This window comes from Rhodamnia argentea, chromosome 6 (assembly GCF_020921035.1).
Source record: "Rhodamnia argentea isolate NSW1041297 chromosome 6, ASM2092103v1, whole genome shotgun sequence".
Lineage (NCBI taxonomy): Eukaryota > Viridiplantae > Streptophyta > Magnoliopsida > Myrtales > Myrtaceae > Rhodamnia > Rhodamnia argentea.
This window is the reverse complement of record NC_063155.1, coordinates 30,983,568-31,005,253: the sequence shown is the minus strand read 5'-3', so window position 1 is coordinate 31,005,253 and position 21,686 is coordinate 30,983,568. Positions and strand designations below refer to the sequence as shown.

Here is a 21,686-nt window from a genome sequence, read left to right as displayed (position 1 = left end):
TAGAATAAGAGAATATGTGAGCCAAAAGGTTTTTGTCATGTAGCGCCAATGCCTATTCTGCACTAGAAATTGTCCTCTGCACGCCACTTAAAGGATGTCCAAGAAAAAAAGTCAAACCGTTCAACAGTTGAATGCATATCTTCACCAACGGAATATAAACAATTCTTCAATTAATCGTTTTAAGTTCAAACTCGAGACATAAATTTAACACGTTACTTTCCACTACATCCTTCCTTAGTCAGAACTCTTGGCCCGTGACAGAGTGTAGTTAGGAATACCGGTACCATAATTCATATAATTTGGAAATTTTAATGCTATTTTTCCAACTTTCAAATTAAATTCGGAATCCATATAAGTTTTTGCGTTTGGGATTTATAAACCGAGAATATCATGACCATTTATTTGGTAGATATAATTACACATGTCGATTTTATTACATCGATCATTAAAAAAAACAAACCCGTCGAGACAGGACAGGTCGGAAGAAATTAATCTAAGTAAATAGTATTCTAAGACATGTAACAACATGAGTAGGAAGAAAAGACATGGTAACTAGAGTCTCTTACTATTACATCAATGACCACGATTCCAAAGCTATGTAGGTATCGGAACCGTGCTATGTAGATTCACTGGACAAATATTTGTGTTCGTTTTATTGAAAAATAGAATGGAAATTGAATCTAACTCAAATTTCGAAGGAGAGAAACTACTAAGTACTAATTAATGCGATCTTTCCATCATCGGAGCTTACTACTGCAAAGACGAGGCAACGTTTGTGCACTCCCACTAGTTTGAAAAAGATACTTCTCATTAAACTTTAGGATTAGCTCTCACCTGCCAAGTACGCATAATTATGCTTAATCAAAATGCAGAAAAGCTAAAAAGTTTATTGCATGAGAATTCAATTACATCTAATGATAACTAGTTTAATTACATACTTGACCTCACTTGTACATAAACCAACAACTGACCCGTCCAAATTTCTTGACAGAAGGACAAAACTGAGAGACAAATACAATGCCTGCATGCCAGAAAGTATCCAGTAAGTTCAATTGACCTTGAGTTCACTTGAAGACAGAAACGACTTTGGCATAAGCATAATTTGACTGCATCACAGGTGGAAACACGTCCTCCATGAGCCCCACCTTGGATCCTCAAGTTCTCAAAGATATGAACAGCTTTCAGTATTATAGGATTCTGGTAAACAACAGGGCCATCAAGCGAACAGCACAACCCATGCATGATAATCCTTCACCCATACCCATTGCCAGCTTCGTGCTGCCACGTTACTTGCAGAATGATAGACAAAATAACGACACACTATCAGGAAAATTCACAATGCGGTACGGCATAGAAGATGTAAGTTGTATCTTCCTACCTCAAGGGTTGATAAACAGTAAGAAAACATTACAGATTCTTGCAGTTGAAAAGATACATGCACAAACAGAAAAGCGGGAAATAGGTACGTGCTGACCTACTCTAATAAAAATCCTTGACCTGCTGACTCGGGAAGAATACCCGCAATGCACAGGTCATGAAAGAAAACATTCCTTCTGGAGACATCCTAACTGGGCACCCAGCAGGAGGAGCAATAAACAATCCGACCTCTCCAACCTAGCAGCATCCAGTTGCTGTCTTCATCAAGCACAAAATCCTTGTGGTACCATTCTTTCATCTTACTCCTGAACAACTTCATGAGCTCTTGGTCCAGAGGAAGCGCCTTAAACCCGGCCCTCATATGACGAAACTGCCATTGCTTGTACGTTTCTGGCCTCTCAACCCTTTCCGAACCTTCGCATGCTACGACATTCATAATCTCCCTTCCATGGAAATCTCTCTCTAAAACCAACCTCTCTTTGCTGTCACCATGTATGATAGCATCAAACATATCGTACACGGCAGAAAGATGAAGAAGTGCCTCTCGGAATCTTGTCACAAAAAAGGGCGCATTGTAGGAGCCACTGCGAACAGTATGAACAAAAATATCCGGTTTGATTTGCCGAATTAGATTCAACACAGCATCCCGCGGATTGTTGTCCTTGACTGTCTCATCAAGGAGATTCCTAAACCGATCCATACTATTCACAGCAACTGTCTCATTGCTTTGAATCTTGAGATCCTCAAGTTCGATGGATTCCCAATTCTTCGATGCTATGCAGTTGAACTCAAAAGGAACATTAAAACGCTCACAATACTTTTTCAAACGACGACCTGTCTCCTCTATTCTTTCTGTCGGGCGGAAACCAGCCTGTGGAAGCTCTATCCCTGTGATGCGCAACATACAGGGCCCTTCTGGTCGAGAAGAGAGCTTTTGTATGAGGATTGGCCATTGAAAACCAAATGCAATGCCAAAATCTATGATATGAAGGGTAGCAGCTTTCTCCGCTAGTTGCAAAATCATGTAATTTGCAAAGCAAATGGAGAATTTCACAAAAGGACATGTTAAAATGTGAAGGTGGTAAGCTTTCAAGATATCGGCTGCTGAGGTCCTGGTGACCACAGCAGAATAGAAGTCTTGCGTTCGAGTCTTGTCGCCCACCAATCGTGCCTCTAGCCCATTGGCAAAGCAATGAGCCAATCTTTCAGACCCATCGCCAGATGGAGAGGAGCTCTCTCTAATCTGCTTCAACAATCCATTAGCAGTCCTGAAATCACTAGTAGAGATGGCTTGTGCACAGAGAATCAGAAGTGTTCTCGAGTCAACAGTATTCCCGGCACCCTGCTTCTTGCCACGACCCCTACCTCTATTGGAACCGTGCTTGTTCCTTTGTGGCTGTATGTCTTTCCTCAGCCCTGTCTCCATGGATTTGTCGCCAGAACACATAGCCCTGTCATTTTCATTGCATAGCAACACCTTATCGAACAAATCTGAAAGCTCACTCTCTTCTGTGTACAAGGCTGTTTGCTTATTAGCCCTGCCTTCCTCAAAAGCATCCTCGTCCCTCTTGTGATTCTTTAATCCCTTGAATCCATTAGGCGATTGCATCATGCCGATCTCCTCATTGATGGGCGTTGTTAGGCTTCCTTTCTTTGTTTCCGATGGCAATTTGCTGTCCTCTGGGTTAATTCCTAATTGACTGTTGGTAGGAAGGAATTTGCTGGCCTCCTCTAATCCTTTCTTGAACTGAATCATATACTCGCTATCGCTGAAAATGCTCTTGACAAGAAGCTCATGCAAGGATTCCTCAGACCCATCATCATAATTCGTGATGCTGCTTGAAGAATTGGACAATAACTGCAAACTGGAATCCAGGTCAGAACTTTCCTGCCTAGCATGGCTATGTTCTTTGATTGAGTAAACAATGCTAGCATCACATGAGTCGCTAGAGCTAACAGTAATGCTCGTAGCATCGTGGCTTCCATGAGCACTGCTACTTCCAGAAAGGTTGGTATTTGGGCTCTCGATAGAATGGCTTAAATCAAGTTGTGAGGGGCTCTGGTCAGACTGCTCTGAATGTTGTTGACCAAGGGCGTCCTGCAATGATCTTTCAGCATTCTGCAGAGCAACCTGATCAGCAAAGACCCATTCTTGCTCCTCCATGTTCTCTTCCATAAGCATCTGACTTATGTACTTTAGAACAGGATCTGATGAGTCAGTGTCCCCTGATGGGGAGAGAGAATCTCCCCCTGGGCTATGGGCACTCCTCGAGCTCGTAGATGGACCAAATGGGCCTCCACCTGAACTCATGCTTGTCGAAGGAAAGATTAAATCTCCAATATCGTGGTTGATAGATTTTGAAGGAAGATCATACACAGTTTCTATATCTGAGGATCTAAGTGCTAGAAAAGGGTCAAACAAAAAGAAACCATCTGCGAGACTCGGTACCGATCTGTATTAGGTGAAAAGGCATGTTTGTCTATTGGAAGATCATCTACATTGGTACAATCGAAGTAATCAATGGTCAAAGGATCCATGGTCATATACTCTCTTCAAACCCTATCAAATTCACTTACGTACCCAAACAGCATATTCTCATGCAAAACCCCATCACTCCTTAAACATCAAATAAGACCTATGCTCTCAGCCTGCAACTAAAAGTATCCTTGTTTCTCTTAAGGACCATGGATTGAAATCCAAAAAATCCCAAGATCAAACAGAGCACGGGCAGTGAGAAAAGCGGGCTACTTCAAAAGGAAGGAAGCAACAACATGCTCCTAAATCCTACGCAACTGAAAAAGAGAGAACTCAGGAGTCAACGGCTGAACCGACGAGCGACCCGACTTTTCATCTACAGACATGGAAGACCCGACTAGTCATCTACAGACATGGAAAAGGAAAACAAATGGGATCTACGTACCGTAAGGATGAAGTCCGAAGCTGGACAAACACCAATCTAAAAATACGCTTCTTCTCCAATGCGACTTTTATAGGAGTACATCTAAAGATGAAGAGGGTTCGTTAAGTTCGTAACCTTCCGGGAAGGGACGAGCGGGATGACGCTCTACATCCACTTGATCTTCGAGGCCGAAATTTCAAAAAGCTGCAGATGAATTATACAGAAAATAAGCAAAAGACAAACAATGTTGTGTGTCTGAAAATTTGGGTCAGACAATAAGGTGGGCCTCGATGATTGTTAGCTGCGATTAATACCCTTATACAACAATCCAAGATAATCACGTTTAGATACACGAATCACACATTCATAAGATAGAGAAATTGACGCATCTTATTTCGGATCCATCGTTCTTGATGCAGAATTACAACAAAATATGACGGCCCCTCACGTATCGTTTCTAACGACAAGTTATGCACACATGCTCATGACGACTCTTTATGTGAGATTATGCGGATATTAGGATTTAGAGGAGGGATTTGAGCTCTATTTATAAAAATTGAAACTTATTCCCTCATTAGAGATAATGTTTATCTTGAACGTACTATCCAGCCTCATATCTAATTAAAATCAGAAAATTTTTTATCTTTCTTTATTAGACTAATTAATATTTATAATATCGATTAATAAAGTCCCAATGAATATTATATATATATATATATACTTTAACAATGATCTCATCCGGGCCCGACCCTCCACTTTGTGTTCCTTCGGACTGGGGAAACGACACGTCAATTCTGCGGGTCCCGCGTCGACATTTTTCCGATGATTCCGTGTCATATTGACCGGCCAACGAATGACGGCTGCTGTATATGACAAAAACTAAGAAAAGGAGACGAATTTGGAATTTTTCGATTGGGAGCTTTCTGCTTTTGACTCGGTCAAAATCCTGGTCAGCCAAAACCCGGTGACCCGGCACGACCGATCAAAGCCCTGGCTTGAGTCCCAACCCAACCTTAACTTCAACGGTGACTTAGGAAACCAGTCTCATTGATCTAAAACACCGTAGGATAATACTTTAGTCTATTCAATGATGTTACTGCTCCTTGTATTGATAATTTTGTTACTTCCGGATTCATCCCTCTACACCGATCCCGTCGGCATGAATATATACATTTTACTTTTTGAAATATGATGACCGACAGCTTGAATAGAATATTTTTGACATTTCAATAGCGTATCATCTCAATGGATATAACTCCACCGATAGGATATTTCCCTATGGTATTCAATCTTAAATTGTTATGATGCCTGCATTATTTCTTCCCATCTATAATTGATAAAGTCAAAGAGCTATGCGAGTTAATAAAAAAAAATACCCTTCCTTTAGGGTTTGTACTCTCTCCGCCGCCAACCAACCTTCCTCCATTGAAGTTCATCCTTGAGGGAGAGGGACTCCCTCCCTCTTTCCTCTTCCTCTCGATATTCCTATCCATTTCCCTATCTCTTCATTTTTAAGAATGTTCAAGACTTCTTCATTGATTTCGTAAACATCATTCGAGCTCTCTGCAAGTCTCTAAAGCTCTTCTTTCATTGAGTTCAACGGTGAGTTTGAATTTATTTAAAAGTGTTTTGATCAACCATAATCGCTTTACAACTCTTCTCTCTCGATTCAGAGTTGGATCCGAGTTTGTAAGTTCTTTTGTTCCGATCTAGATATAGATCTGGAGTTTACAAGATGTTATTTATGCTTTTTCAATCTATTAGTGTTGTTATTTTTTCAATATGATGATGGTGCTGGATACACCGAACCTGGATATGCACCGCCTTTTGGTAAAATTGTGGTTGAGGATGATTTCAGCGTGTGCCCATCACTAATAATTATGCGAGTTTCGATGATCGACCGCCGATTATGCTATGATGCTATAACAAATCTGTTCTATTAACTATGATACTATAACAAATCTATTCTTGTATAAGGAAAACGGATTGTGTTATGATGCAATAACAAATCTGTTCTTGTAGAGGAAGTAGTTGTTGTAGGTTAGCTATATATCTCTCTTTTAAGTGAAACGAAAATTTTCTTTAGAAAAAAAAAAGAAAAAAAAGCTATGCAAACTACCTATACATTATGCTATATGTGATTACATTTTTTTTTTTTCCTTTTCACCAAACAGAAGTGTGAATAGAAAAGATTGAGGACTGGCTTGAGGCCCAAGCCCTCTCTCCTAAGCTTAACTTCAACGGCACCCCATCAGTAGAACGATGCAATTTCCATCAGCATTACCATTAAACTTAGAAAATCATGACAACTTTTTTAGTAAATTTATTTACACACGTGTTGATTTTATTACATCGATTATTAAAATAACCTTTCATCGCGCAGGACAGACCAGAAGAAATTAATCTATTCGAATAGGATTCTACAATATCTAACAACATTAGTAGGAACAAAAAACATGGCAGTCACTCTCTCTTTCTATTACTTATTTCTCATTAAACTTTAGGATTAGCTCTCACCTGCCACGTATGCTTAATTATGCTTAATTAAAATGCAGAAAAGCTAAAACTTTTGCAGATCAAATCAATCTCACCCCCCCCAACCCCCCCAAAAACAAACCAAAACCCAAATTTATAAGAGGTGCAAATGAAACAATTTATTGACACATTGAATTGCATGAGAATTCAATTATATCTGCAATGACTAGTTTAATCACATACTTGATCCTACTTGTATACAAACCAACAATTGACCCATCCAAATTTTCTCACAGAAAGACAAAACGGAGATACAAACACAATGCCTGCATGCCAGCAAGTATCCAGAAGTTCAATTGCCCTTTAAGTTCACTTGAAGACATGAGCATAATTTCAGTGCATCACATGTGGAAACACATCCTCCATGAGCTCCGCCTGGGATACTCTTAAGTTCTCAAAGGGCTAAACAGCTTTCAGTATTATAGGACACCAGTAAACAACAGAACCATCAAGCGAACAGCAAATATCATACGTGATAATCCTGCACCCATACCCATTGTCAGCTTCGAGCTGCCATGTTCCTTGCAGAACTAGTGAGATACAGGATAGACGAATCATGACACATTATCAGCAAAATTCACAATGCGGAACGGCATAGAAGCTGTAAATTGTATCTTCCTATCTCAAGGGTTCATAAATAGTTAGAAAACATTGCAGATTCAAAACTGTTTGCAATTAAAAAGATACATGCACAAATAGAAGAGCGGGAAATCGCTACATTCTGGGCTACTCTAATGAAAATCCTTGACCTGTCAACTTGAGAAGAATCCCTGCAATGTACAGGTCATGACAGAAAACATTCCTTTTGCAGCCATCCTAAGTGGGCACCCAACAGGAGGAGCAATAAACAATCCGACCTCTCCAACCTTGCAGCATCCAGGTGCCATCTTCATCAAGCACAAAATCCTTGTGGTACCATGCTTTCATCTTACTCCTGAACAACTTCATGAGCTCTTGGTCCAGAGGAAGCACCCTAAACCCAGCCCTCATATAACGAGCCTGCCATTGCTTGTAAGTTTCTGGCCTCTCAACCCTTTCCGAACCTTCGCATGCTATGACATTCATAATCTCCCTTCCATGGAAATCTCTCTCTAAAACCAACCTCTCTTTGCTGTCACCATGTATGATAGCATCAAACATATCGTACACGGCAGAAAGATCAAAAAGTGCTTCTCGGAATCTTGTCGCAAAAAATGGCGCATTGTAGGAGCCACTACGTACAGTTTGAACAAAAATATCCGGTTTAATTTGCCGAATCAGATTCAACACAGCATCCCGTGGGTTGTTGTCCTCGACTGTCTCATCAAGGAGATTCCTAAACCGATCTAAACAATTCACAGCAACTGTCTCATTGCTTTGAATCTTGAGATCCTCAAGTTTAATGGATTCCCAATTGCTCGATGCTATGCAACTGAATTCAAAAGGGACATTGAAACGCTCACAATACTTTTTCAAACGATGACCTGTCTCCTCTATTCTTTCTGCCGGGCGGAAACCAGCTTGTGGAAACTCTATTCCTGTGATGCGCAACTTACAGGGCCCTTCTAATTGAGAAGAGAGCTTCTGTATGAGGATTGGCCATTGAAAACCAAAGGCAATGCCAAAATCTATTATATGAAGGGTAGTGGCTTTCTCTGCTAATCTCAAAATCATGTAATTTGCAAAGCAAATGGAGAACTTCTTAAACGGACATGTCGAAAGGTGAAGGTGATAAGCTTTCAAGATATCGGCTACTGAGGTCCTCCTGGCAACAAGAGTAGAATAGAAGTGTTGCGTTCGAGTCCCATTGCCCACCAATCGTGCCTCTAGCCCATTGGCAAAGTAATGGGCCAGTCTTTGAGACCCATCGCCAGAAGGAGAAGAGTTCTCTCTAATCTGCTTCAACAATTCATTAGCAGTCCTAAAATCACTAGTAGAGATGGCTTGTGCACAGAGAATCAGAAGAGTTCTCAAGTCAACAGTATTCCCGCTTCCCTGCTTCTTACCACGACCCCTAGCTCTATTGGAACCACGCTTGTTCCTTTGTGGCTGTATGTCTTTGCTCAGCCCTGTCTCCACAGGTTTGTCACCAGAACACATAGCCCCACCATTTTCATTGCATAGCAACACCTTATCAAACAAATCTGAAAGCTCACTCTCTTCTGTGTACAAGGCCGTTTGCTTATTAGCCCTGCCTTCCTCAAAAGCATCCTCGTCCCTCTCGTGATTCTTTAATCCCTTGAACTCATTAGGCGATAGCATGATGCCGATCTCCTCATTGATGCGCGTTGTTAGGCTTCCTTTCTTTGTTTCCGATGGCAGTTTGCTGTCCTCTGGGTTAATTCCTAATTGATTGTTGGTGGGAAGGAATTTGCTGGCCTCCTCTAATCCTTTCTTGAACAGAATCATAGAATCACTATCACTGAAAAATTTCTTGACAAGAAGCTCATGCAAAGAATCCTCAGACCCATCATCATAATTCGTGATGCTGCTTGAAGAATTGGACAACAACTGCAGACTGGAATCCACGTTCGACTGGAAGTCCAGGTCAGAATGTTCCTGGGCAGCATGGCTATGTTCTTCAATTGTGTAAAGAATATTAGCATCAGCTGAGTCACTAGAGCTGACAGTAACGCTTGTAGCATCATGGCTTCCATGAGCACTGCTACTTCCAGAAAGGCTGCTACTTGGGCTCTCGATATAATGGCTTAAATCAAGGTGTGAGGGGCTCTGATCAGACAGCTCTGAATGCTGCTGACCAAGGGCATCATACAACGACCTTTCAGCATTTTGCAGAGCACCCTGATCAGCAAATTCCCACGGTTGCTCCTCCATGTTTTCTTCCATAAGCATCTGACTTATGTACTTTAGAACAGGATCCGATGAGTCAGGCCCCCCCGATGGGGAGAGAGAATCTCCCCCCGGACTCTGGGCACTAATCGAGCTCGTAGATGGACCAAATGGGTCTCCATCTGAGCTCACGCTTGTCGAGGGAAAGATTAAATCTCCAAAATCGAGGTCAACAGATTTTGAAGGGAGATTATACACAGGGTCAACTTTATTCGGAAGAAAAGTACTATCTGAGGATTTAAGATCTAGAAAAGGGTCGTCCAAAAAGAAACCACTTGCGAGACTCGGGTACCGATCTGGATTAGGTGAAAAGACATGGCTGTCTATTGCAAGATCATCTACATTGATACCATCGGAGTAATCAAACGTCGAAGGATCCATGGTCATATACTCTCTCCGAACCCTATCAAAGTCACTTATGTACCCTAACAGCAAATTCGCATGCAAAAACCATCTCCTTAAACATCAACCACCTAAAACTAAAAGCTCTCAGTCTGCAACTAAATAACCCACTCTTCAATATTCTCTTTTCCGCTTACCCTTCATTCGCTTAAAGTACATGGATTGGAGTCGAAGAATCCTGAGATCAAACAGAGCACGTGTATCGAGAAAAGCGGACTACTTCAAAGGAAAAGGAAGCAAACACCGACATGCTCCAAAACCTAAGGAATCCAAAAGACAAAACACAGAAGTTAACGGCCGAATCGACGAGAGGCCCGAGTTTTCATCTACAGGCATCGAAAGAAAAACAGAGATCGAATTTGCGTACAAAAGTGGAGTCGAGGCTTATCCGATGCGATCTTGAATCGGAAGATGGAGGAGTGCTGTGAAGTTGGGAACTTTCCGGGAAGAGGACGAGCGGGATGGCACTCAAAACTTTAACTTTGACCTTTCGCATCCGAAAAAACCAAAAGGCTGTAGATATATATCCTGCGAGAAGATTTGGGTCAGACAATGAGGTGGCCCCGGGTGATCTCGTCTGGGCGCGGCCATCCATGTCATGCTCCTTGGACTGGGGAAACGATCCGTGTAGGCGTGCAAGACAACTTTCTTGAAATAAAATTTTTGCTCGAGAAAAAATAAAATTTTTGTTTGAAGTATTTCTAGCGTAGAAATTTATTGGACAACACAATTTTGGAGCAAAAATCTTTTTGATTAAGTAACTTTTTTTTCTACTTCTTGAGTATTTTTTTTTTACTTTAAAAATAATTTTGAAGCCATTTAAAGAAATAAAAAAAATTTACTTTCTCTTACTGGCAGATGGATGACGGCGGCTGTGAATGACAAAAATTTAAAGTAAAGAGAGAGGAAAGTGGCGGAATCCTTTCTAAGGATCCGAATTTGGGAATTTGTTCCATTGTGAAAGCGCGTGTCAACACGAGTTTCTGCCGGTCAAACGCCCTTGGCTTGAGGCACAACCCAAGCTTAACTTCAACGGTGACTTAGGAAACAACGAAGTCCCGTTGATCAAAAACTTCACGGGATAATACTTTAGTCTATTCAATGACGTTACTGCTACTTGCATAGATTAGAATTGCGCATGGTTTCAAGATAGAACTTAAAACTTGAAGAACCGGATCGGTGAGAACGCATCTATTCCATGTTTCAAGCTATGGAGGGTAAGTTTCAAGTTCCAAACATTAGAAAACATTTTCTGATGAATAGGTTTCGAGTAAGTGAAACTTGAAATTGAAACCATAAATCCGAAACAAATTCTTATATTTTTTCTTGGTATATGTCTTCACATCATCATGTGGTATTCCATAGTATCCGATGATAAGTGTGTAATCCGAAACTACGCTATCATTGAGACTTTTACTTTGTTAATATTTCATATTTTTCTTGTGTCTCAATATAAGTTGTGGTCGATGGATTTAGCCGTCGGGCGGTGGTCGTTAAATGTGATTATTCAATGCAATCGGTCAATTAAGAATACATGTGGAACCCCGAAACCGATCCTGGAACCTCTAACATGATATGTTTTAAGACCCTATTTGGTTCAGCATTTTGCCAAGGGACTTTGAAAAAATGCAAATAACTTTGGGCTAAGGCATTTTTTCAAAATGAAAGTAGTGTTTGGTAAAATGTATTTTAAAAACACATTTGGAAAGCAATTTTGACGTAAATGTTGTTTGGTGAAAAATGAACTTTGTAAAGTATTTTTACTTTTTGAAAAAAAAAAAAAACGGCGGCTGGCGGCGGCCGGTTGCGGAGGTCGGGCGGTGGCGACGGCAGGCGGGTGGGAGGCGGTGGCGGGCGAGCAAGCAACGACAGGTGGCGGCAAGCGAAGGTGACAAAATTAAAATAAAAAAAAAATTAGTTGAATTTCACAAAAGTCCTTTAGAGGTACTTTGGGTTAAAAAGAAGCATTTGAGATGCAATTATATCTCCTCAAAGTGAGTCAAAACATGAACCAAACACCTTTGCATTTGACCAAGAGACTTTAGAGTCCCAATGCTTATTTCCAATGCTGAACCAAACGAGACCTAAGTTTTAAGGTATGAATGATAGGTTCCAGGTTCCAAAAAATGAAAAACTCGTGTAGATGGGTAGGTTTCAAGTTTCAAGTTTCAGGTTCCAAGTATAACTTGTACAAAATCTGGAACTGTTCACTTCTAATATCAATAAAAGGCGTTTCTTCGGGTTTCACAACTCTGCATCAATCAAGCACGAATAAATATTTTACTTTTGAAAATCTGATGGCGGATAGGTCGAACTGAATATTCTTGACATTTTAATGACATATCTCTTCGACGGATTTAGCCCGTGGCGTCTCTAGTGGGATTCAATAGTAAATTTCTGATGCACTAAATTGTAGCTTCCCATCCCATCTATAATTAATAAAGCCAGAGAGCTATGCGAGCTACCTAGACATTATGCAATGAGTGGCTAGTCTCTTTTTTTGGTTTTTTCCCCGGCTAACATCAACTGTGATGAGAAAAAGCCTAAAGCTGTTGAACTCGGTCGAAATAAAGACTTCTTTATTTGTGGTCCGATTCGGCTCCACGAATTGTTTCCGTTGGTTTGGTTTTGATTTAAAACCGTGTTAGCGTAATTTTGATTTAGTTTGGGCACCAAAATTGGCACTAAAAGCAAACCGTATACTACAATGCACACCCCTAGCACGTACAAAGTACTTCTACTTGCCATCACAAGGAAAAAAAAACAAAGGTCGCGCGATATAGTTTACGATTCCGATCTTTTGAATTTGCTTGACGAACTTATGATTAGTCTTGACCAGGAAGTAGCTAATGACATGATAAAATTCCAGGCTTGCTACATGTCAAGACATTTCGATACAGTGGTTTGCAAAAGTCCCAAACATGAATTATAGGAAACATAACGTTATCGCTTTCGATGGGTCCTTTTCGTTTTTTCTTCCTAGGAGAAAAAATCAGGGCAAACTTGACGGCTTGAATCTATGTCCACGCCTAACCTTGTAACAGGTTTGGTAATGGGTCTTAATCAGAGCAGTTGTGGTGTGGTGGAGGCAACCCAGCGTCCTGGTATTAGTGCTATAGTACTAGTACTACCATTCTTTCGACAACGGAAAATTCCAGTGCTCAGTATCCTTTTTTTGACGCACAAAATTAAAATTAAAAAAAAATTGATTATTGAGGTGGCCCTCCTCCTCATTTGACCTCTCGTCATTCTCCAACTTCTCTCCTTCCTCCCCACCCACCCCCCCAGTTGGACATTATTGGATTAAAGGGGCGATCAGCCTACTTCGTCGGATTTACGTGGGTCGTGTGTTGAATTTAGTGGGATCCATTTAGACTAGACGTGATCGATTTCGAATTCAGTCCGATTTCGGATTCGGTCCGATTTTACAATGAAATCAAGAACATGACAGGACAAATAGATTTCTAGTTTTCAGAACCAGGAACCGGATTGAAAGTGCTTGGAACCGGATTTGACCGGACCGACTGATCCATTTCCAAGCGACCCAATGGAACTAGTTGCATGTGCTTAAAACACATATTCACATTTTAAATGTGATTAAAAAAATTAAAATAAAAAGATAGTTGGCCCGGACAGTTCTAACCTTAGAACGGGGAACCAGACTGACAATTACCGTTTTAATTTTGAGGAACCAAAAACTAAGCCAATTCAGTCCAATCTAGGTGGTTCTTGATCTGATCAGTTCCTTTTGGTCACCTCTAACTGAGACTCATAAGTTAAACCGACGTGTCCACTCATGTATTTTTATCAAACAGACAAGTTAAACACACGAAACAGATAAGTTAAGGACACCTATATGTATGTATTCGACAAACTACCCCATTTTCATTCCTAGTTATAATTTATACTGAATAATTTTCTTCATTTGATAAAAGCCATCCCTACGGCCCCGCAAAAGAAATTTCCGGATCAGCAGCGAAATAGTAAATTAGTAATTGGTAGGCGGAGCTCCTCAAATCACATCCTTTCACATTTATAAATCTAAACATGTGGGAAAAAATTGATTACACGTGCAAAACATGCCCAAGTGAAGATGGTGCCATGACACTCAAAAAGACAAAAATTAAGCAAGACCTGCTTTACGCAAACAGCGGACATTGCTCCTCTCCCAACAGCGGACAAATGAGGATATTCGGAAACAGTGTAACCAGAAAAACTACATCAGTGCTTAAATTTATTATAGTTCCAGGAAGACTGTCTAGACAGTACCACAGATAAAAAGAGTAGCCGTTCCACTATACAGTATACACATCCAAGGGAGGGCAAGCGTTTCCTAGATATCAGTCTAAACAGAAATATCACGAGCCGAAAAAGAGAGATGTTTATAGCAGCATACAATCTTAAAGCGAAAGCGAGGTTATGCGATGCCTGTTTCCGAAAGCATGAAAGATACAGTACTTGCCACAAATCAGCCAGTGGCTTCCTTCTTGGTCGTGATAAACTAAACCTGGCTCGCACCAAAAGTGCAAGCAAATAAAGACTTGGAGAAATTCTACACAGGCTCCCAACAGGAGGAAGCATAAAGAATCCGACCTTTCCATCCTTGGAGCATCCAGGGACCATCTCTGTCAACCACAAAATCATCAAGGTACCCCTCTTTCAACTTCGACTTCAGCTTCTTCATAATTTCAGGATCCAAAGGGAGGGGCTTAAAGCCCGCCCTCATGCTGCGGATTTGCCACTGCTTATATGTCTCGGGCCTCTCAACTCTCTCTGTGCCCTCGCATGCAATGACATTCAGAGCTTCCCGGCTAAAAAACTCTAGTTCAAAGGACTGCCTCAACGGGTGTTCCCGAGGCAATTTAGCATCAAATGCATCAAACAAGGCCGAGTAGTGGAAAAGAACCTCCCTGAACCTCGACACAAAAAAGCAGGCATTGAAGGATCCATTAAGGATAGAGTGGACAAAAATTCTTGGCCTGATTCGATGTACTAGCTTTAGCACGTGGTCCCTCGGGCTGTTAACTATAACAGTCTCATCAAGTAAATTCTTAAATCGAAAGAGGCAATTCACTGCGACCACCTCATCGTTGGAAATCTTGAGGTCCTCAATCCTAATGGTTTCCCACTTCTGCGCAATAGCATTGTACTGGAATGGAACGTTGAAACGTTCACAGTATTTCGCTAGGCGCCGACCAGTCTCTTGAACTCTTTCTGCTGGACGGAAACCACTTTGGGGCAGCTCAATCCCCGTGACGCGCAATTTCGGGGGACCACCGGGTCTCCTTGCGAGGCAATGAATGAGGGCGGGCCATTGAAAACCATATAGGATACCAAAATCGATAATATGCAGTTTCGTCGCTTTCTCAGATATGCTCAAAATCATATGGTTAGAATAGATGATCGCAAACCTCTGAAATGGGAAAACCGAGAGATAAGCTTGGTAAGCTTTCAACATTTCATTAGCAGATTTCCTTTTGGAACCTAGCTTCGTATAGATTTGCACTCCCGTGCAATCCATGCGTGCTTGAAGGGCTTCGGCAAAATAGTGGGCCAACCTCTGAGACCCATCACCATGAGCGAAGGAGTGCTGCCTAATCTGCTCCAGATATTGATTAGCATTTTTACGATCCTCCACAGCAACTGCTTGAGCGCATGAACACAGAAGGTTCCTCAGATCCACGACTTCCTTCTTATCACTAATTGGTTTTTTGCCAGAGATCTGCGCAGCCGAAAGTGCAGATGATTGCAGATTTTGCTGTACGCTCTGGCTTGCCCCATTACTTGAGGCGTCGTCAAACTTAGAATCAGTCTTCCTTCCTGTCGGGGCACAAAGTAGAACCCTGTCAAACATCTCAGCTAACTCATTCTCCTCAAAGCAAACTGCTGGCTGCTTTGTGCTCCTCTGATATTCAAAATCTGCATCCTCGCGCTCATGCTTCTTCTTTCCCTTGGGTTCATATAAAAACGAGAGTTCAGCCTCATGCTTCTCCACCTTGACTGCGTCCCTTGCAGTCTCCCTCTTCGACACCAGATGGGGCATGCTCTTTTCCGTATCAATCGACAACGGGTTACCCTTCGGAATAAATCTACTAGCTTCCTCGAAACCCTTCTGAAAGAAAAACATGGAATTGCTATCCGCAAAAAGGTTCGGAAGCAAAAGCTCACCCATGGCAGAGCCTGGCCCCAACATCCCCTTAGCTTTGGCAATGACATTTTTTCGAAATTCATGCGACGATTGGCGACTGGGATTTGCAGTCGCCTGGAACACAAAGTTCTCTGGGATGTGAGACTGTAATATAGAGGGTCGGCTCTCACAAAAATCACCAATCCCTGGAAAATCGACAAGATTGCCACCACTACTAGCACTCGAACTGATAGTACTGCCACTGTGGCCGCTGCTGCTGCTACCAGAGCAATTGTCATCAGGGCTGTCCATGTAGAGAGGTAACTGGTTTTGTGAGGGACGGTCCTTCTGACAGAGAACATCGTACAAGGATTTCTCCGCAGCTTGGAGAGCCAGAGGATCATGAAACATACAGGGTTTGTCATCCATCTCCTCCTCCATGAGCATCTGACTTATGTATTTGAACATGGGATCCGGGGAGTCACTATAGTCAGAAGGGATGTCTCCGTCTGTGCTAAAACTAGGAGATACAGCGTAGTTACTGGGTTCAGGATCAGAAGCAAAGGAAGGACAGTCAACGGAAAGGTCTGTACTAGGGTCGTCCTGCATCAATTGGTTCGCTAACTCCTCGAATGGATTCGAGAAGGGCACAAGACTCTGATCATGGAAATTGAAGCCGCTAAACGGTCCAGAATATCCCGTGTACTGAGGATCCATAAACATTTTTCGGTCCGCACGAGCTCAAGCAAAGCAATTCAAACTCAGGCCACAGACCTGGAATTCTGATAAGAAGCTCTTCGAACAGTTTCTACTACGACTCTAAGCCCTGAAAGCACTCAAACAGATGGAAAGGAACCAAATCACGATAAGAAAAAGGTCCAAATAACCGAGTCACCCCATTTAAGCTCAGCAATCGATCAGAAATAAGAACAAACGCCGCAACAAGAAGAACCCAATATCACACGGCAGGGAATTCAGATAGACATACAGTCGAAATCCCATATACCAAGAAAATGAAACCCTAACATCGTCATATGAACGCCTGAATCGGAAGAAAGGAGGCCAATTGCGTCGAGATACAGTATAGGCAACCATCAAGAGAAACCGCGGGGGTAGTAGATGGAAGATCGAGGCGTACCTGAGGAAGGGACCGAAACGAGAAGCCGAAGGTGAAGCTGAGACGAGGTCGGTGGGCGGATCTTTTATAAGAGCCGCCATGAATCTTCGTGGAAGCAGTGAAACTGGACTGAGAGAGAGAGAGCACCTGACTCCTTAACGTGCTGTTCATTTCCCCTCCACTCCACCTGGCGCTGGATCAGAACCGAGTCAATGCGGACTCAAACTTGAGTCTTCACCCGACCCGGGTCCATTTAACAACATGCCGACCGTGGCGACCCAGAGATGGTGCGGTGACAGTGTTCGTGTCTTTGGGTTCAACGTTATAGGCAGAAAAGAGAAGCAACGAACGAACAAAGGAGAGAGAAGTGAACCGATTATTCACGAGATTCAAAAGGGTTCTTTTTCCTGTCAAAAACCAAATATTTAAAAGCAAAAAGGGATCATTAAGAGCGCGCATGACAATATTTTTTTTTAGAATTTCAGCTCTATAAGTACTTTTGAAACAGAAATCTATTTAATAATACAGCTTAAATTTATTTGATTATGTAATTTTATTTTTCTATTTTTGCAGTATTTTTTTGTTTCATAACTTAATTTTGGAGCTACTTGAAGATAGGAAAAAATTTACTTCTACTCAAATGTAAAAAAAATTAATTTTTAATTCTGAGCAGAAATAACAAAAAAATCAATTCAAAATATTGTCATAAGCATCTAAGCCTGTCATGGAATTAAATTCTCGTAATCCCCAATCACGAGAACGAAGATTAGAGTATTGGCACCAGCCGCAAACCTTAAAGTGAGGATTCTTCTTTCACTAACGACCGATTTGGCCCCTTCAGATTACCTTAAAAACAGCAAAATCACGTTTTTCATCGGGGATAGATCAAGAACTCAGAAATTATGGAAATCGTGTTCCGCGCACAAATGATTCCACGTGGGGGGTACCCAGTACCCCAAAAGAAAACATGGGTAAATCAACGGTTGGCCCACTTTGAGTCAACCTGTGGGTCCCCCTACCTCTTTCTGTAAATCGGGCCATTTTCCTTTTTCCATGTGAGAGCGTTTTTTTTTTTTTTTAAGATGTGAGAGTTGATTTAACTCGGGGGCTCCACGGACTTTACTCAACGCATAATATAAGAAACTGCGATTTCGTTTGTCTTGCGAGAAATAAATAATTTTAAAAAATATTTAAAAAAAACAAATCGCTTCTTTTATTTACAAAAATAGATAAATAATCATACGACGGAGGAGTCTCATAACTTTTTTTATAATGGAAGATAAAAAGAATTGACTTTCTCGAGTCCTTTAGTTTCGACAGGGGTAATGTCTTGACTTAGAAGAACCGCGTTGGGGAACATGGCGCATTCATTGGCACGTTCTCATGAATTCATTCACATTTGATAATTACGAATTCCTCACTTTCCTCCATCACATGAAATGGTCAAAGCCATTAGCTAAATGACATAACGTGCGCCTAATAAAAATTTAATCAACCACTCCATCGATTAGAAAACAAGTCTTTAGTCCACATCATGTCACAAAGATTAACCATAATGTTAGACGAACGTGTGATTTAATATCTGGATATTCTAACACACAATTTCTCACGCGAAGGTTAGATTTTTGTCTAGGACTAATCGTGAAAATATATTATAAGGGTAGCGAATGGTGTTAGGATTAAGTCCACAAGCACAACGAAAGAAAAAGTAAATACGTGGTTTATCCCGAAACTACGATTACATTCAGTAGAAGACTTCATTATAATTAGCACATCATATCTACGTTACAACTCTCAATTACGGAGTGGGTTCTTAGTGCCTTTCTATCGATGTGAAGTATGAATCACGTCCCAACAATGAGTGGTCTAGAAAGATTCGAATTTGAGATATCGTATTTTGATATCAAATGAGATTTTGTCATACCACTACACAGTCTAAAGTCTTTTTTATCGGGGCGGCGGCGGCGGCGGTCAATATAGAATAGGAAATGAAATCGTCTCTTGAGAATTTATTGCCTGATAATCTTCCTATTAGATCGACCCAAAAAACAATCTTCCTACTAGAAATTGCAGGTGTGGTGCGCTGAGACTTGGGAGTCATCGTCGTCGTGGGTGTGCGTTATTCATGCACGTGCATGACAATGACCCTTAAGGCCCCCATTACGTCCACGCTGGCAAACGTCGCTCCAAATTGGAATACGTCGGACGATGTCTATCCAAGAATGTGAGCTCGAGCATCAAAGTGATTTTGGATCCTTCCGAACGAGTGATGTCTTGCCCTAGATCGATACGCCAGTTGCGTTAAATTTGGTACGGATAAATTACAAAATAGATACAAGTTTTTTTTTCCCATCTTTCTTACCAAAGACTCTTGATTTATTAACAGCATAAGGATACTTCAAGTGTCAATATTTATGTACAACACTCACTTTAGTATCAACATTTTTTTTCAGCCTATTAAGTGCAAATCGAAGAAAAAACATCGCTTCAGTGCGAATGACAAGAAATTCCAACCAACAAATTACATGTCATTTATTTTTAATTTTTAACATTACGTGGCATTTTTAAAAAAAAAATCATCCACACGGAGTCCGTGTGGACTTTTAAACTTAACAATAAGTTAATTTTTTAAAAAAATTAAAATTTAACAGAAAATAATCTAAAAATTAAAAAAAAAGGTAAAAAAAAACAAAAACAAATGGGGTTGTTTGCGGCGGTGACGGTGGAGGATGGTTGAGGGGGGTCGCCGAGCCTTGGCCATTCCCCACCCTCACGGGTCATTGTCGGCAATGGTGGGCCGGCAGCGCCAAGGGCTTGCACAACCCTTGCCGCTGCAAGTTCTTTTCTTTTTATTATTTTATAGCTTTTTTAAAGTTTTTTAACTTATTTTTCAATTTGTTAATATTACGTGAATTTTTTTACTAGTTTTTAGCTTTTATAGTTGATTGGGATCCGCCAACAAGCCGCGTGGATTTCGTGTAAGATTTCCGGCAAATCTCGCTGGAGTTGGCACCGAAAGTACCGTTTTTTTTAAAAATTGGCACGTAAGTGAACAAAAAAAATATTAGCATTAAAGTGAGCGCCGTACACAAATACTGGCACCAAATTATAAAATCCCTTTGTCACCAGATAGCTTTTATAGTTTGAGCTCATATTTTTTCATTAGTAGTCTAAGTTTAGGCCCATGAATAGTTACGGCTTGATTAGAAAACAAGTCTTTAGTCCACATCACGTCACGTAGATTAACCATAGTGTTAGACAAACGCGTGATTTAGTATCTGGATATTCTAACACACAATTCCTCACGCGAAGATCGGACTTTTGTCTAGGACTAATCGTGAAAATATATTATAAGGGTATCGAATAGTGTTAGGATTAAGTGCACAAACACAACGAAAGAAAAAGTAAATACATTGTCTATCTTAAAACTACAGTTACATTCAGCAGATAATTTCATTATAATTAGCACATCACATTTCTATCACAACTTTCAATTATAGAGTGGGTCCTTAGTGCCTTTCTATTGATGTGAATTATGAATCACGTACCAACAATGAGTGGTCTAGAAAAATTCAAACTTGAGATATTGTATTTTGATATCATACTACATGGATCGACCCAAAAAACAATCTTCCTACTAGAAATTACAGGTATGGTGCGCTACGACTTTGGAGTCATCATCGTCGTGGGTGTGCGTTGTTCATGCACGTGCATGACAATGACCCTTCAAGCCCCATTACGTCCACACTGGCAAACGTCGCTTTAAATTGGAATACGTCGGACGAGGTCTATCCAAGAATGTGAGCTCGAGCATCAAGGTGATTTTGGATCCTTCCGAACGAGTGATGTCTTGCCCAAGATAGATACGCCAGTTACGTTAAATTTGGTACGGATAGATTACAAAATAGACACAAGCTTTTTTTTATTTTTTCCATCTTTCTTACCGGACTCTTGATTTATTAACGGCATAAGGACGCTACAAGTGTTAATATTTGTGTACGGCACTCACTTTAGTATCAATATTCTTTTCAGCCTATTTAAGTGCAAATCGAAGAAAAAACATTGCTTTGGTGCGAATAGCAAGAAATTTCAACAAACTAATCACATGTCATTTATTTTTAATTTTTTAACATTACGTCGCATTTAAAAAAAAAATCATCCACACGGAGTCCATGTGGACTTTTAAACTTGACAATAAGTTAATTTTTAAAATTTTTAAAATTTAACAGAAAATAAGCTAAAAAAAGGTAAAAAAAAAACAAATGAGTTGTTTGTGGCGATGACGGTGGAGGATGGTTGAGGGGGGTCGCCGAACCTTGGCCATTCCCCACCCTCACCGGTCATTGTCGGCAATGATGGGGCGGTGGAGCCAAGGGCTTGCACAGCCCTTGCCGCTGCA

General features: G+C 40.9%; 3 protein-coding genes across 6 annotated transcripts; all 3 read right to left on the bottom strand.

Moving 5' to 3' along the window:
• Window positions 1-1,159: 1,159 nt before the first annotated feature.
• Window positions 1,160-10,139, bottom strand: LOC115731103 (scarecrow-like protein 34). Its single transcript, XM_048279922.1, is given in 3 exon segments — window positions 1,160-3,822; window positions 3,825-3,935; window positions 10,044-10,139. Coding segments are annotated over 2 exon segments (2,355 nt in total). The 5' UTR covers window positions 3,922-3,935; window positions 10,044-10,139; the 3' UTR covers window positions 1,160-1,564.
• LOC115745896 (scarecrow-like protein 34) lies at window positions 7,621-10,050 on the bottom strand. 3 transcript variants are annotated; one of them, XM_030681521.2, is made up of 2 exons: window positions 9,096-10,050; window positions 7,621-9,050 (listed from the first exon to the last, which is right to left on the bottom strand). In XM_030681521.2, the coding sequence occupies exons 1-2, from the start codon at window positions 10,026-10,028 to the stop codon at window positions 7,629-7,631; spliced, it is 2,355 nt and encodes a 784-aa protein (XP_030537381.2). In that variant the 5' UTR covers window positions 10,029-10,050; the 3' UTR covers window positions 7,621-7,628. The 3 variants fall into 3 exon arrangements, with proteins under 3 accessions (XP_030537381.2, XP_030537382.2, XP_048135877.1); XM_030681522.2 differs by having other exon boundaries at window positions 7,621-9,057; window positions 9,103-10,050; XM_048279920.1 differs by having other exon boundaries at window positions 7,621-10,050.
• Window positions 10,140-14,260: 4,121 nt separating the features above from the next.
• LOC115745926 (scarecrow-like protein 14) lies at window positions 14,261-17,454 on the bottom strand. Of its 2 annotated transcripts, XM_030681552.2 has the most exons (3): window positions 17,309-17,454; window positions 14,586-16,996; window positions 14,261-14,495 (listed from the first exon to the last, which is right to left on the bottom strand). In XM_030681552.2, the coding sequence occupies exon 2, from the start codon at window positions 16,891-16,893 to the stop codon at window positions 14,596-14,598; it is 2,298 nt and encodes a 765-aa protein (XP_030537412.1). In that variant the 5' UTR covers window positions 16,894-16,996; window positions 17,309-17,454; the 3' UTR covers window positions 14,261-14,495; window positions 14,586-14,595. The 2 variants fall into 2 exon arrangements, with proteins under 2 accessions (XP_030537412.1, XP_030537411.1); XM_030681551.2 differs by having other exon boundaries at window positions 14,261-16,996; window positions 17,309-17,453.
• Window positions 17,455-21,686: the final 4,232 nt, after the last annotated feature.